This window comes from Coptis chinensis, chromosome 7 (assembly GCF_015680905.1).
Source record: "Coptis chinensis isolate HL-2020 chromosome 7, ASM1568090v1, whole genome shotgun sequence".
Classification (NCBI taxonomy): domain Eukaryota; kingdom Viridiplantae; phylum Streptophyta; class Magnoliopsida; order Ranunculales; family Ranunculaceae; genus Coptis; species Coptis chinensis.
Window position 1 is genome coordinate 29,070,304 of NC_141462.1, and position 11,276 is coordinate 29,081,579.

An 11,276-nucleotide genomic window follows, 5' to 3' on the forward strand; every position below is an offset into this window, starting at 1 on the left:
AACAAAAAAATACACATTGCTTTCAAGGCTTCCAGAAATGGATGGGAAATTACGTAGAGTGGGCACTTCCAGGATTAATACCAGTTACAACTTACAACAACACTTTCTATAGCCACAATTACAGGATTAACTGAAATGTATCGAAGTTTTGTATAGTTGAACTAGCCAAACTGACGTACCACGCATACAGGAAGGTATAAAGACCTTGAGCTTAAATTTAACTGAAATGTATCGAAGTTTTGCTATTAGAGCTGTACGTTCAATGCTTGTTGACAGTCCTCTAGGTAAGGTGTTTGCTAATTAATTGGTCTTGAAAGCAGATGTTCAATCTTGAATCTTTACCTGGAAGCATTTGCTAGTAACAAGTTCTCTTACATAATGGCAATCTATACTATGGCACTATGCGTGCTGGTCCTGAAGTACATGACTTGAAGCAAGAGCACTTGTATAATCGCACCAAAGAGTTGGTGGCGGTGGAAAGGGAATATGAAGATCTTCTAGAATACATGACAAATCCAAGCAATCTCACCTGAAGTATAAGCCAGGTCTCTGTGAATAGATCTAATTGCATATTGTTATCATTCATTCCAACTAATTACAATATGTATATCTCCCCAACCAATAAGCAAAACCCCGCCTGTGGTAAACTTAAAACAAAAAAAAAAATGGTCACTCCATCTTAGGGGAATCCAACCCAGTAAGTGCAGTGACAAGATTTGAAGCTTTTATGCAGCATAATCCTGGATCAAGTTTGCCTTCAATTCCATTTACCTACGAATTCTGTGAGTTCAACAATAAGTTTGGAAGTAGGAGAGTGCGTATTATACTATGATTTACAAGAAATGTCTCAAATACATACGATCATCACTAGAAATTATACTTCTCTTTTGTTTTTGCCATACTAAGTTGAGGTTAAGCTGACCCGGCCACCTGTATATCAAGGCCGGATTCAAGGCTATGCTCCCTAGCTCATATGTACTTTTTAACAAATCAACCGGGACGACGCAATTACAGCTCTATAATTGAGAGATACTAGGTTTTTCATTGCAAAGTTTTGACTTGACTGGGAGATTAATAATGACGTTACACAATGCAATGATATGCAAGTACATATCGCCAGCAATAATCAAAATGTTGTTGTCTAACGTTGAAGTAGATCAAGGTAGAAATCATAGTCACAAATTCGGAATTTGGCAAGGATGAAATTGTTAATTCGCACAAATTCGTTAAGAAAATCGGAAAAACCATAAATAATTAAAACTAAAAATAGTATGCAACGTCAGTTTGTGATTGTGCATAATGTTAGGGTTACTTCGAACATATATCAAATTCAAAATTTGCAAATATATATATATATATAGAACTAAGGGCTGATTTTTGGTAGAGATGACTTACCTACTATGGATAGTATCTCCACAAAAAATCACCTCAATCGGATATGTCTAGTCTTGTCAAAAGAGTGTTAAAATTCTGGACCGTCAGATAAATTTCTAATTTGAACTCAATTTTTGGTAGGGTTAGAAATGTTCAAAAGAGCTAATTTTTTGTGGAGATGATCTCCATGTTCTAGAGATCACATCCCCAGAAAATCATATTTTAGTTCATTATGTAGATATGTAGGATTGCGTATGTCAATTTAGTATAACCACAAAAAATTAGGTTTGAATTCATTTTGTAGGTGAAATTTTACGTACGTACTTATTTTAAGTTAACTTAAGTATATATATATAATACGTGGAGAGTGCAACTTATTTTAAGGTACGTAAGGGCAAAAGCTTCTCTGTTAACAAACTTATGGTAGTAATCGTAGATACTTTTGGCTTTCTTTTTAAAAGAGAGATGGATTGGTGAACCGGCTAGGAGTTGTCCGCCCTTTACTAAATATTCCTTGATCCGGCATTGCTTATATTAAGCCTATATATAATTAGGCCGATTTCTCCGGTGCACTACGATTGGAGTGGAGGCAAGCCCTAAATAAAGATTTCGCTATAAGGCACTAAGGCCTATCGTCTTCCTTACAAACCTTCCGGGCACCGCTTTTTATACCATGGTTATTTTGCCCTCTCACCGTAAGCCACACCTCTTGATCTACGGCCGCTTCTAGAATTGTCGGGCATTGACAAAATGAGTTAAGTGACTAATAATTTGTGGATATGATCTATTAACCATATATAACATATCCAGTGGATTGGGAAAAATTCATCTCATTTGGAAATGTCGGTATCTAACATATATATAAAATATATATAAAAATTATATATATATATTTTATATATATATCGAAAGCAGTTTCCGTTTATTGTTTTGGTTATAAAACAAAATGAGTTAAGTGCTAATTTTTGGATATAAAGATTTTTAGATTTTGCAATCACCTTTTGACATAATTAAACATTGTCAAATGAGTTGAAATTTTATAGAGCTGATATTCATGGTTAGTTGAACACATCCATAAAAAACTAGATTATAATTCACGTTGTAGGTAAAGTTGTAGGGCATGATATAAACTATGGTATAAAAAGTGTGGTAAACGGAACTTGCTCCTATATATATATGGGGTAGTTTCCGTTTACAACACTTTTTATACAACGTTTTATACAATACTCCTTGAAAATATGAATTAAGCCTTGATTCCTTGTAGATATGATCTTCACACCATGGAGAACATCTCCACAAAAATTCAACTCATTTGAAAACTCCTAACTATGAGAAAAATTACTCTCAACCTATGAATTTTTATCAACGGTCCAAAACTACCGATTTTGTAACCCTTTTTTGGCAAACGTAGAAATCTTTAAATGACCCAATTTTTTGTGGAGATCATATCCATAGTGAAAACATCTTATCAACAAAAAATTAGCCTTAATTTAAAGCATCTTGAAGGGTCCGGTGGGGAGTATTGTATAAACTGTTGTATAAATAGTGTTGTAAACAGAACATTCATTATGCGCACATTATAGCCACATTTTCGACATACAAATGAATTAAGGCCTAATTTTTTGTAGAGATGATCTCCCCACCATGAAGATCATTCTCACAAAAAATCATAATATTTGAATATGTCTAACCATGTAAAAGTTAGTGTTCATTTGTGTTCATTTTTGAACTTTTCATCTAATGGTCTAAAAGTTTTGTGAGCATGTTCTAATGTTAGATTTCTCTGAATGAGTTGACTTTTTGTGAGTATGTTCTCCATGGTGGGGAGATCATATCTACTAAAAAATCAGCCCTTATTTCAACTTTTAAATCCATGCTTTTGCTTGGATTCATTTACAATGTGACTATAACATATATAAAGTCTTGTTATATCTTAGGATATCTTACAAATATTTGCAATTTAGAAAATAAAATATTAAAATAAATTAATATAAAGCAACCCATCATCAAAAAAATCGGTAAAAATCGTGAATTATGATATTTTTACATTTTTTTATTGTTTATTCGTTTAGAAATTTAGTAACCAATCATTTCGAAGGCTTTTTACGTTTTTTTGAAAAAATTGGAAATTTGTGTGAGTACATGTTAGAATGCAAGTTGGTAACTCATGGCTAGTGGTAACCAAAAGGTCGGGCCGTGGCCCGCCTAGTATAGTCTAGTCCATTGTTAATTTTGTCTTGCGATTATTATGCCCACTATCCTCAACATCTCCACCGTCCATAATATGGTGGGTTTGGATAAAATAAAATGCCTATATATTCCAATAATATGGGTTGAGTTGTTGGGTGAATGAGGGTATAATCCTGCTTTTGATGTTTGATGGAAGAAGTCTTAGATCGTGGATATAGTCCGTGGTGTGAACGAGGGTATAATCCCGCCTTCGATGGTAGAAGCTAATACAGGGGTGGACCTAGGAGAGGGCTAACAGGGGCTATAGGCCTATAGACCCCCTAACTTCCCCACCAAAAAAAAAATACTATATTTATAGTCCTATACTATGAAAATGTAGGTTTCTATCCATATTAATCTGTGGTTCGTATGTACAAACCCAATAAAACATATTTGATCTAGTCATATAGGCCTACTCTAGATATATATACCTACCTTCATCTAGGCCCACATCCTTCATAAAAAAATTTATACAGTTCAACTTCATAATACCTGAAAGTAAAATCCTGATTCCTTACGAGAAGCTAGTCTTGGATCCTGGATATAACGAACTTAAAGTCATCATAAGATTATTCAATCACTACATTATTTTTTTCTCTTATATTTTCAAGTTGGTAGCTAGAAACTCCAATTGTTCATTTTCCGATCAGTAGAGCTATAATAACATCCAGCTCTACTGTAACATATTAGCTCTAAAAAAAAAAAAAAAAAAAAGGTTGCTGAAGTGATCCAATCAAGTTGCAATGGGAACAACTTTTTGGGAGATAGGATGTGATGTAACATAAGTTGCTGAAGTGATCCAATACACTTTTATTTTGCCGCTTTTAGTTAAATATAGCTTGGAGAAGAATTCTTATCTTCTCAATCATCTTGTTTCATTCCTTTTCGTGTAAAATTCTCCATTGATTACAGTGAGAGTTCTGAAAAAGAAACAACTTTCAATCCCTTCGAGTTGATATTCTATCCTAATCTAAATAGGGGGAATAGTACGGATTTAACATATTTTGATGCCTCAATATTTATATCTTAATCCATATTTATATCCCATAGACCATATCAATCAAATTATCGAATCGACCCGTATCGAATAGACCATATCATATCCCGAAAACCGAACTATTTTAACAAGATTCATATTTTGATGCCTAAAAATAATTTATATCTTACATTTATATATGAAAATCATTAAAATAGTATATTTTTTGAGTGGATATGGATATCCAAAATTATCCGGATGGATCCGGATATGGTAAAGAGTTTTGAATGAGAATTCCCGAACCCGCTCCATTTTAACAAAGATTCATTTTAACCCCTTTTGATTTTAGACCTTAAATAATAATTTATATCTTAGCGTACATTTATATATGAAAAAAGTCCATTAAAATAGTATATTTTTAAGGAGTTTACGTGATTAAAGGCCAATTTCCAGAAGACAAAGCCTCCAGTAAAGCCGGTCGAAAAATGAAAAGTCAAAGTCCATTAAACCTCGAATTGGGCCTACCTTACGTCAAAACGACCGGCTCGAAAGAAAGAGCTTTCCAATGGTCCAAGCCTTGGCCCAATCAGATATCAACTGCAGCTGAAGAGGCCTTTTTGATAAAGTATTGGGTTTTGGGCACGATTCTCCGCCCCAAAAACCACGCTCCAAGCCCATGCACGATTTTTGGATCTGAACATATAAAAACAAAAGCATCTTTTAATGGTATAGTTAGGTTAAAAATAAGTTAGGTTAGGAAGCTAATGTTAATGGAGTTTAGGGTTAAAATAATTTTTAGATCTAGAATTAAATCTCCATTTTAATTAGTTTTCATTTACCTTGTTTTAATTTAAAGTATTAAAATATTGTTATTGCTTCATTAGATAAATAAAGTAGTTTATTATTGATCAAATTCGATTTTGTCATTTATCTATTGCTTAGATATAATTTCATTTCTTGGTTGTTAGTCATTTCGTAGTTATTGATGTTGGGTTGGATTATTGTTTAGTTAAATTTCATAAAGTTAGAATCTTTAGATTATGTTGTATTCAATTTCATATAGAAATGATAGTATAATGATATTAGAAATTTCACATCACACACTACTCTCATTGTTCACCATTGTTCCTTGTGGTGTCCCAAGTTGAATTCTATTTAAGTCTTGAAGGTTTAAGAGTGGAACGAATCGACTCTCGATATTACTTCGTTATTGAGAGTAGGAATATTGATATAAACACTTATTTACGTAAATTGATTATTTATGTTTACATTTTTATCACCGCCTCTAATTCTGAACCTTGTCATGGCGGACCTCTCGGTTAACATTCAAAATTTCCCTCCCCTCCATTCATAGGTAAGAGAGACAAATAACAACAACAGCGAAGAGAGAGATGATTTCAGCTCAACCATGTCTATCTCCTTGGAGTACTTTGTTTCAAGCTACCAAGTCTACATCTTTAAACAATACATTACAGAAAGTTGATGTTCAAATTGTTGAAAGGTATCACTGAATGGTATGATTATGTTGTAGGCTTCTTTCTCGAGAAACGACTTCCATTCCTTACTGTGAAGGACCTCTTGAGAAAACGTTGGAAACTAAAAGGAAACTTTGAGATGGTTACAGATGAAGAATTATTTTACTTCAAGTTTTCTAATAGTGAGGATAAAAAGAAGGTCTTAGAAACTAGATCTGTCTACATTTCAGGACGATGCTTTGTAATATCAAAGTGGTCTCAAGACATAGAAAGAAGGAGAAATTCGGTGCAATTAATTCCCATATGGGTAAACTTGCACAATGTCCCAAAGGAGTTATGGACGGATGACGGGTTGAGCTACCTGGTAAGTCATCTTGGGATTCCTGATAGTATGGATGACGCTACTGCTCACATGAAAAGATTAAAATATGCACGAGTTAGTGTTAAAGTTGAGAGTATTGCAGAACTCCCAACGTCCTTTGATGTAGAAATGGGTAAGGATGACATACGAAGGATATCTGTAGAATATGGATGGATTCCTAAGATGTGTGGGAATTGCAAAGCTTTCGGGCACTTTACTGCAGACTGCATAAGAAAAATGAGCAACACTGAGGCTTGGGTGACTAGAGAGAAAGAAGTAATGGTTGACAATACTCCGATTCAGCCTATTGAAAGTAGCTGCTTTAGAACAGTGGATGGAGAGGTGGTTATTGGTGGTATTTCTATTGCAAGTAATGAACATAATTTACCATAAAACTGTGATGCGGGTGTGAATACTGATGCTGTCCAGGATCTAGTTATTGATCAGAGTACAAAGAACTTAACACAGGAAGTAGAGATGGGTATGGTGATTCAAAGAGTAACAGAGCTTGAAGTGGCAACTAGTAACTTGTCTGAGGGTACAGTGGTGGACTCTGATTTGAGTCTTGTGATCCCGGAGATGTATACGACAGAGATACCAGTTCCTTTTGTAATTGATCATGGTCAGTTGAGTGACATTGTTAGTGACCAGAGGGACAAAGATAAAGAGAGGGAACAGAGCGATATGAGTACGCCATAGTGCCTTATGTGGAGATAGTACAAGAAGTTGAGACATATATGAGCTTGGAACACATGTTGCAATATGACGTTGAGCAGCAGGAATACCATAACAGTTTTGAGGCGCTAAGATATGGGGAGATGTCGGATGATGAGACTTCTACAGAGGAAACTAAATACTTCAAGGATAAGAACTTAATTCCTTTGTCAGGTGAGCCTATATCTCCAACATCACCAGGAGGTGTGGTGACCAGAAGCAAAGGAAAAAAGGATCATGGTTCTAATGAAAAGAAAAAACAAGGAAACAAGAGTAGGGGCAGGCCCAAGGGTTCGAAAAACAAAAAACGATAGGATCAATGATAGAGCCTATTAGTGTTTGGAATGTGAGGGGAGGAAATGATTTGTTGAAAGCTGCAGAAATAAATAAGGTGAGAATAGACAAAAAGTTATGTGTTTTTGGGTTGCTGGAAACAAAAGTCAAAAGACCAAAGTATGATATCATTAGGAGGGTTTGTTGTCCTTCATGGGAGCATGTAAACAATTATGACAAGAGTCAGTCAGGGCGAATATGGGTTTGTTGGAATCCTGGAGTAGTTAATGTACACAAGATAGCAGACTCTGAGCAATTCATTCACTGCAGAGTCAAATATCTTCCAAGTGCGGAAGAATTTTTATTAACAGTTATATATGCTAGTAACAATTCTAAAGTGAGACTAGCTTTGTGGAAGGACTTGATGGGTATTCATAAATCAGTTAAAGAGTCGTGGTGTGTCGCTGGGGACTTTAATAACATCAAGGTGGCTAATGAAAGATTGGGGGGTGACCCAATGCATCCGAATGAAGCTGTTGAATTCAATGCTTGCCTTCAGAATACGGGTTTGTCTGATATTACTTCAATTGGATTTTTCTACACATGGTGGAACAAGTCTATTGGTACAGCCAGAATCATGTCAATGATATACAGATGACTAGTGAACAGTTTATGGATGAGTCGTTATCCTCAGTGTGTAGCAGAATTTTTACCTCTAGGAGTATCAGATCACTCGCCAATACTCCTTACGTGGGTTGATCATTCCAGAACTCCAACTCCATTCATATTTTGAAATTTTTGGGTTTACCAGTTAGAGTTTAAGGCCATGCTAGAGGAAGTATGGAGCACCAAAATTTACAATAACCCAATGTATATCTTGATACAGAAGCTGAAGTTGTTGAAGGCAAGAATAAGGCCATGGACAAGGATGAAATTTTCAAATCTCCATGAGAGAGTGGAATCAGCTAGGCAGGAGTTACAGGATAGATGCTCAATTAAATTTCCAGAATAATTCAAGTGATATTAATATAGGAGAAAAAGAAAGGGCGGCCATGAAGAAGTATATCGAGCTAGCAAGAGCTGAAGAGATATACATGCAACAGAAATCAGAGGAGAAATGGAGTACATACAGGGATAGATGTACCAGTTACTTCTTCAATTCTTGGAAGGAAAAAGTGGCAAAGAAAGGAATATGGTGCATATCCAATGACAATGGGGTAACAGTATATGGGCAGACAGAAGTTGCACAGAGCATTGTAAAGTATTTTACTCAAACAGTGGGAAATGAAGCTTCAACAATAAGCGAGAGAGAGTTCTTCATGGGTTTGAAAGTTAGAAATGTGATTGATCTAGTCATGAGGGAGGTATTGGATGCCGATATCACTAATACAGAAATCAGAGAAGCATTATTTGCGATGGAGAATAATAAAATGTCAGGACCAGATGAGTATAATCATTTCTTTTTTAAATACTGTTGGGATATCGTGGGGCAGGATGTCTTGAATGCTATCGGGAATGTCTTCAGAACTTGTAAGATGCCGAGGGGAACAAATGCTACGTTTTTATGCCTAATTCCAAAAATGAGCAATCCTTCTAAGGTGGAAGATTATCGGCCTATTGCACTTTGCAATACTATGTACAAGTGTGTTTCCAAAGTGATTACATCCCTGCAACTGGTTATTTCAGAGTTAGTACATGAGAATCAATTTGCCTTTATCCCTGAGAGATCGATACAAGACAACATCCTTCTAGCTCATGAAGTGTTGAGAGACTATGAAAGAAGACATGGTACCCCAAGATGTTCAGTTAAGGTGGATATTAGAAAGGTGTATGATATGGTAAGTTGGGAATCTATCCTAGTCATGTTGGATGTTCCCATCAAAGAAGGTGGATATTAGAAAGGTGTATGATATGGTAAAAGTAATTAGAAAAATAGTGGAATCTATCCTAGTCATGTTGGATAAATTTCTTTCCCATCAAAGATGAAGAGATGGATAACTTTCAATCGATAATTATGTGTATAAGCTCACCTTACTATTCTATTCTTATAAATGGCTCACCGAACATCACCTCTTTGGCATGCCAAGTTCATATGGCTTTTGTTGGAGGAAGAGGTCTAAGATAGGGTGACCCCATGTACCCATATATTTTTGTTTTAATCATGGAGATGTTGGGTTGTGTGATCGAGAATGAAAGATGATTGAAAACACAAACTAATTTTTAATATCATTCTAAATGCAAGAGGAGTCTTTCACCCAGTGAACAAGGTTCGAGTCTCTAGATGATGTTTTGATATTTTGTAAAGGGGAAGTTACATCTGTTGCAGCCCTCAAAGATTGTTTGCATACTTTTAGTGATGCTACAGGGATTCAAATCAATTCCCAAAATACTACCATTATGACTGAGGCTATGGGGAATCAAGATTCTTTAGACTTGGCTCAAATTTTAGGTATTGAGCTTGTCAAACCTCCAGTGAAATACCTTGGTCTCCCACTCTTTTCTGCTCGATTAGGTATCAAAGATTGCCAATCTCTGGTTGAAAAAGTAATTGGGAAAATCAAGGATTGGAAAGCACGTTTACTCCCCATATCATTGTTTTAATCATGGAGATGTTGGGTTGTGGGCTCAGAAAGTATTGATTATATCGATTCTTGGCTCTCTACCCATTTTTGGGCTGAGAACTTTCATTTTACCAATATCCGTTCTAGAACAAGTGGAAAGGATATGTGCTACTTTCCTATGGAGTGGGACAAGATTCTTTAGATATCAAAAGGTGTGTGCATCAAGCAAGTATTGGTACTATCGAAAGCAAAAGAAGAAAATCAAGGGAGGGCTGGGCATTATGAATATGGAAACATGGAACACAGGTGCACAATGTGGGTTATTGTTTAAGATAGCGAGTAAAGAAAATACTCTGTGGGTTGATTGGATATGGAAGAACTAGCTCAAGAACAAATTCTTGTGGACCATGGCAGTACCGAAAGACTGCTCCTGGTCATTGAGAAACATTCTCAAGTGTAGAAAATATGCAAAAGATCTTATCCTCTATGCGATATCAAATGGAGAAGACACATTTTTATGGCATGATCTATGGTGTAACAACAGTCCTCTTCTGGCAAATACCCAAGTTGTCATAAGTATTCAACTTCCTCTCAATGCAAAGGTTAGTGAACTAATATCAGGTGGAGAATGGAATGGAATAGTTGAGAATATTCAGTGCAATCGTCTAAGGGAGGATCAAGTTTACGTCAATTAAGAGACATTTAGAGAAAGACAAAGTTATTTGGAAGCCACATCAGAGTGGGTATTTCACGTCAAGCAGCGCATATGAGGCCTTGAGAAGACATGGAGGGAAAGTCATATGGCAGAGGTTAGTCTGGGGTCAATTAGTCATTCCACGACATTCTTTTACTTGCTAGCAATTGTTCTCCAATAGCTTGTCAACTCAAGATCGGTTAGTGTACAAAAAAATCCTTACCCATTCTTCCTGATGTCTTTGTAATCAAAGTAGAGAGTTCTCCAACCATCTCTATTTTGAGTGTGAATATTCTCGGGTAATCATTGAGGGAATCATGTCGGTGCTGGGCATTATTTCAGATCGCCGTAATTCGAATCGAGAATGGTCGTCCATACTGAGAATCTGCCGGGGAGTCAGCAAAGCAACTGAAATTGTCAAGGTCTATATTTGTGCTGTTGTAGAAGGGATTTGGAAAGAAATAAATTCCCGAAGGTTTAGGAATAATGCGCAACCAGCAGCAGTGGTTTTAAAAAGAATTCTCAGAAGAATGAAGGTGTATGTACATCTCAAGATCGCCTCAATGGAAGATTCGATAGAAGCGAGAAGATTATGCCAAGCTCTCGGGCTTCAGGTAGA

At 35.9% G+C, this 11,276-nt stretch overlaps 2 protein-coding genes across 2 annotated transcripts; both read left to right on the top strand.

The window, feature by feature from the left end:
- The first annotated feature begins 6,061 nt into the window (after positions 1-6,061).
- Positions 6,062-7,114, top strand: LOC147487002 (uncharacterized). The gene is made up of 2 exons (XM_086573910.1): positions 6,062-6,757; positions 6,845-7,114. The coding sequence occupies exons 1-2, from the start codon at positions 6,062-6,064 to the stop codon at positions 7,112-7,114; spliced, it is 966 nt and encodes a 321-aa protein (XP_086430036.1).
- Positions 7,115-7,448: 334 nt separating this feature from the next.
- On the top strand, positions 7,449-8,060 carry LOC147487003 (uncharacterized). Its single transcript, XM_086573911.1, has one exon. It carries the CDS (start codon positions 7,449-7,451, stop codon positions 8,058-8,060), a length of 612 nt encoding a protein of 203 aa, XP_086430037.1.
- Positions 8,061-11,276: the final 3,216 nt, after the last annotated feature.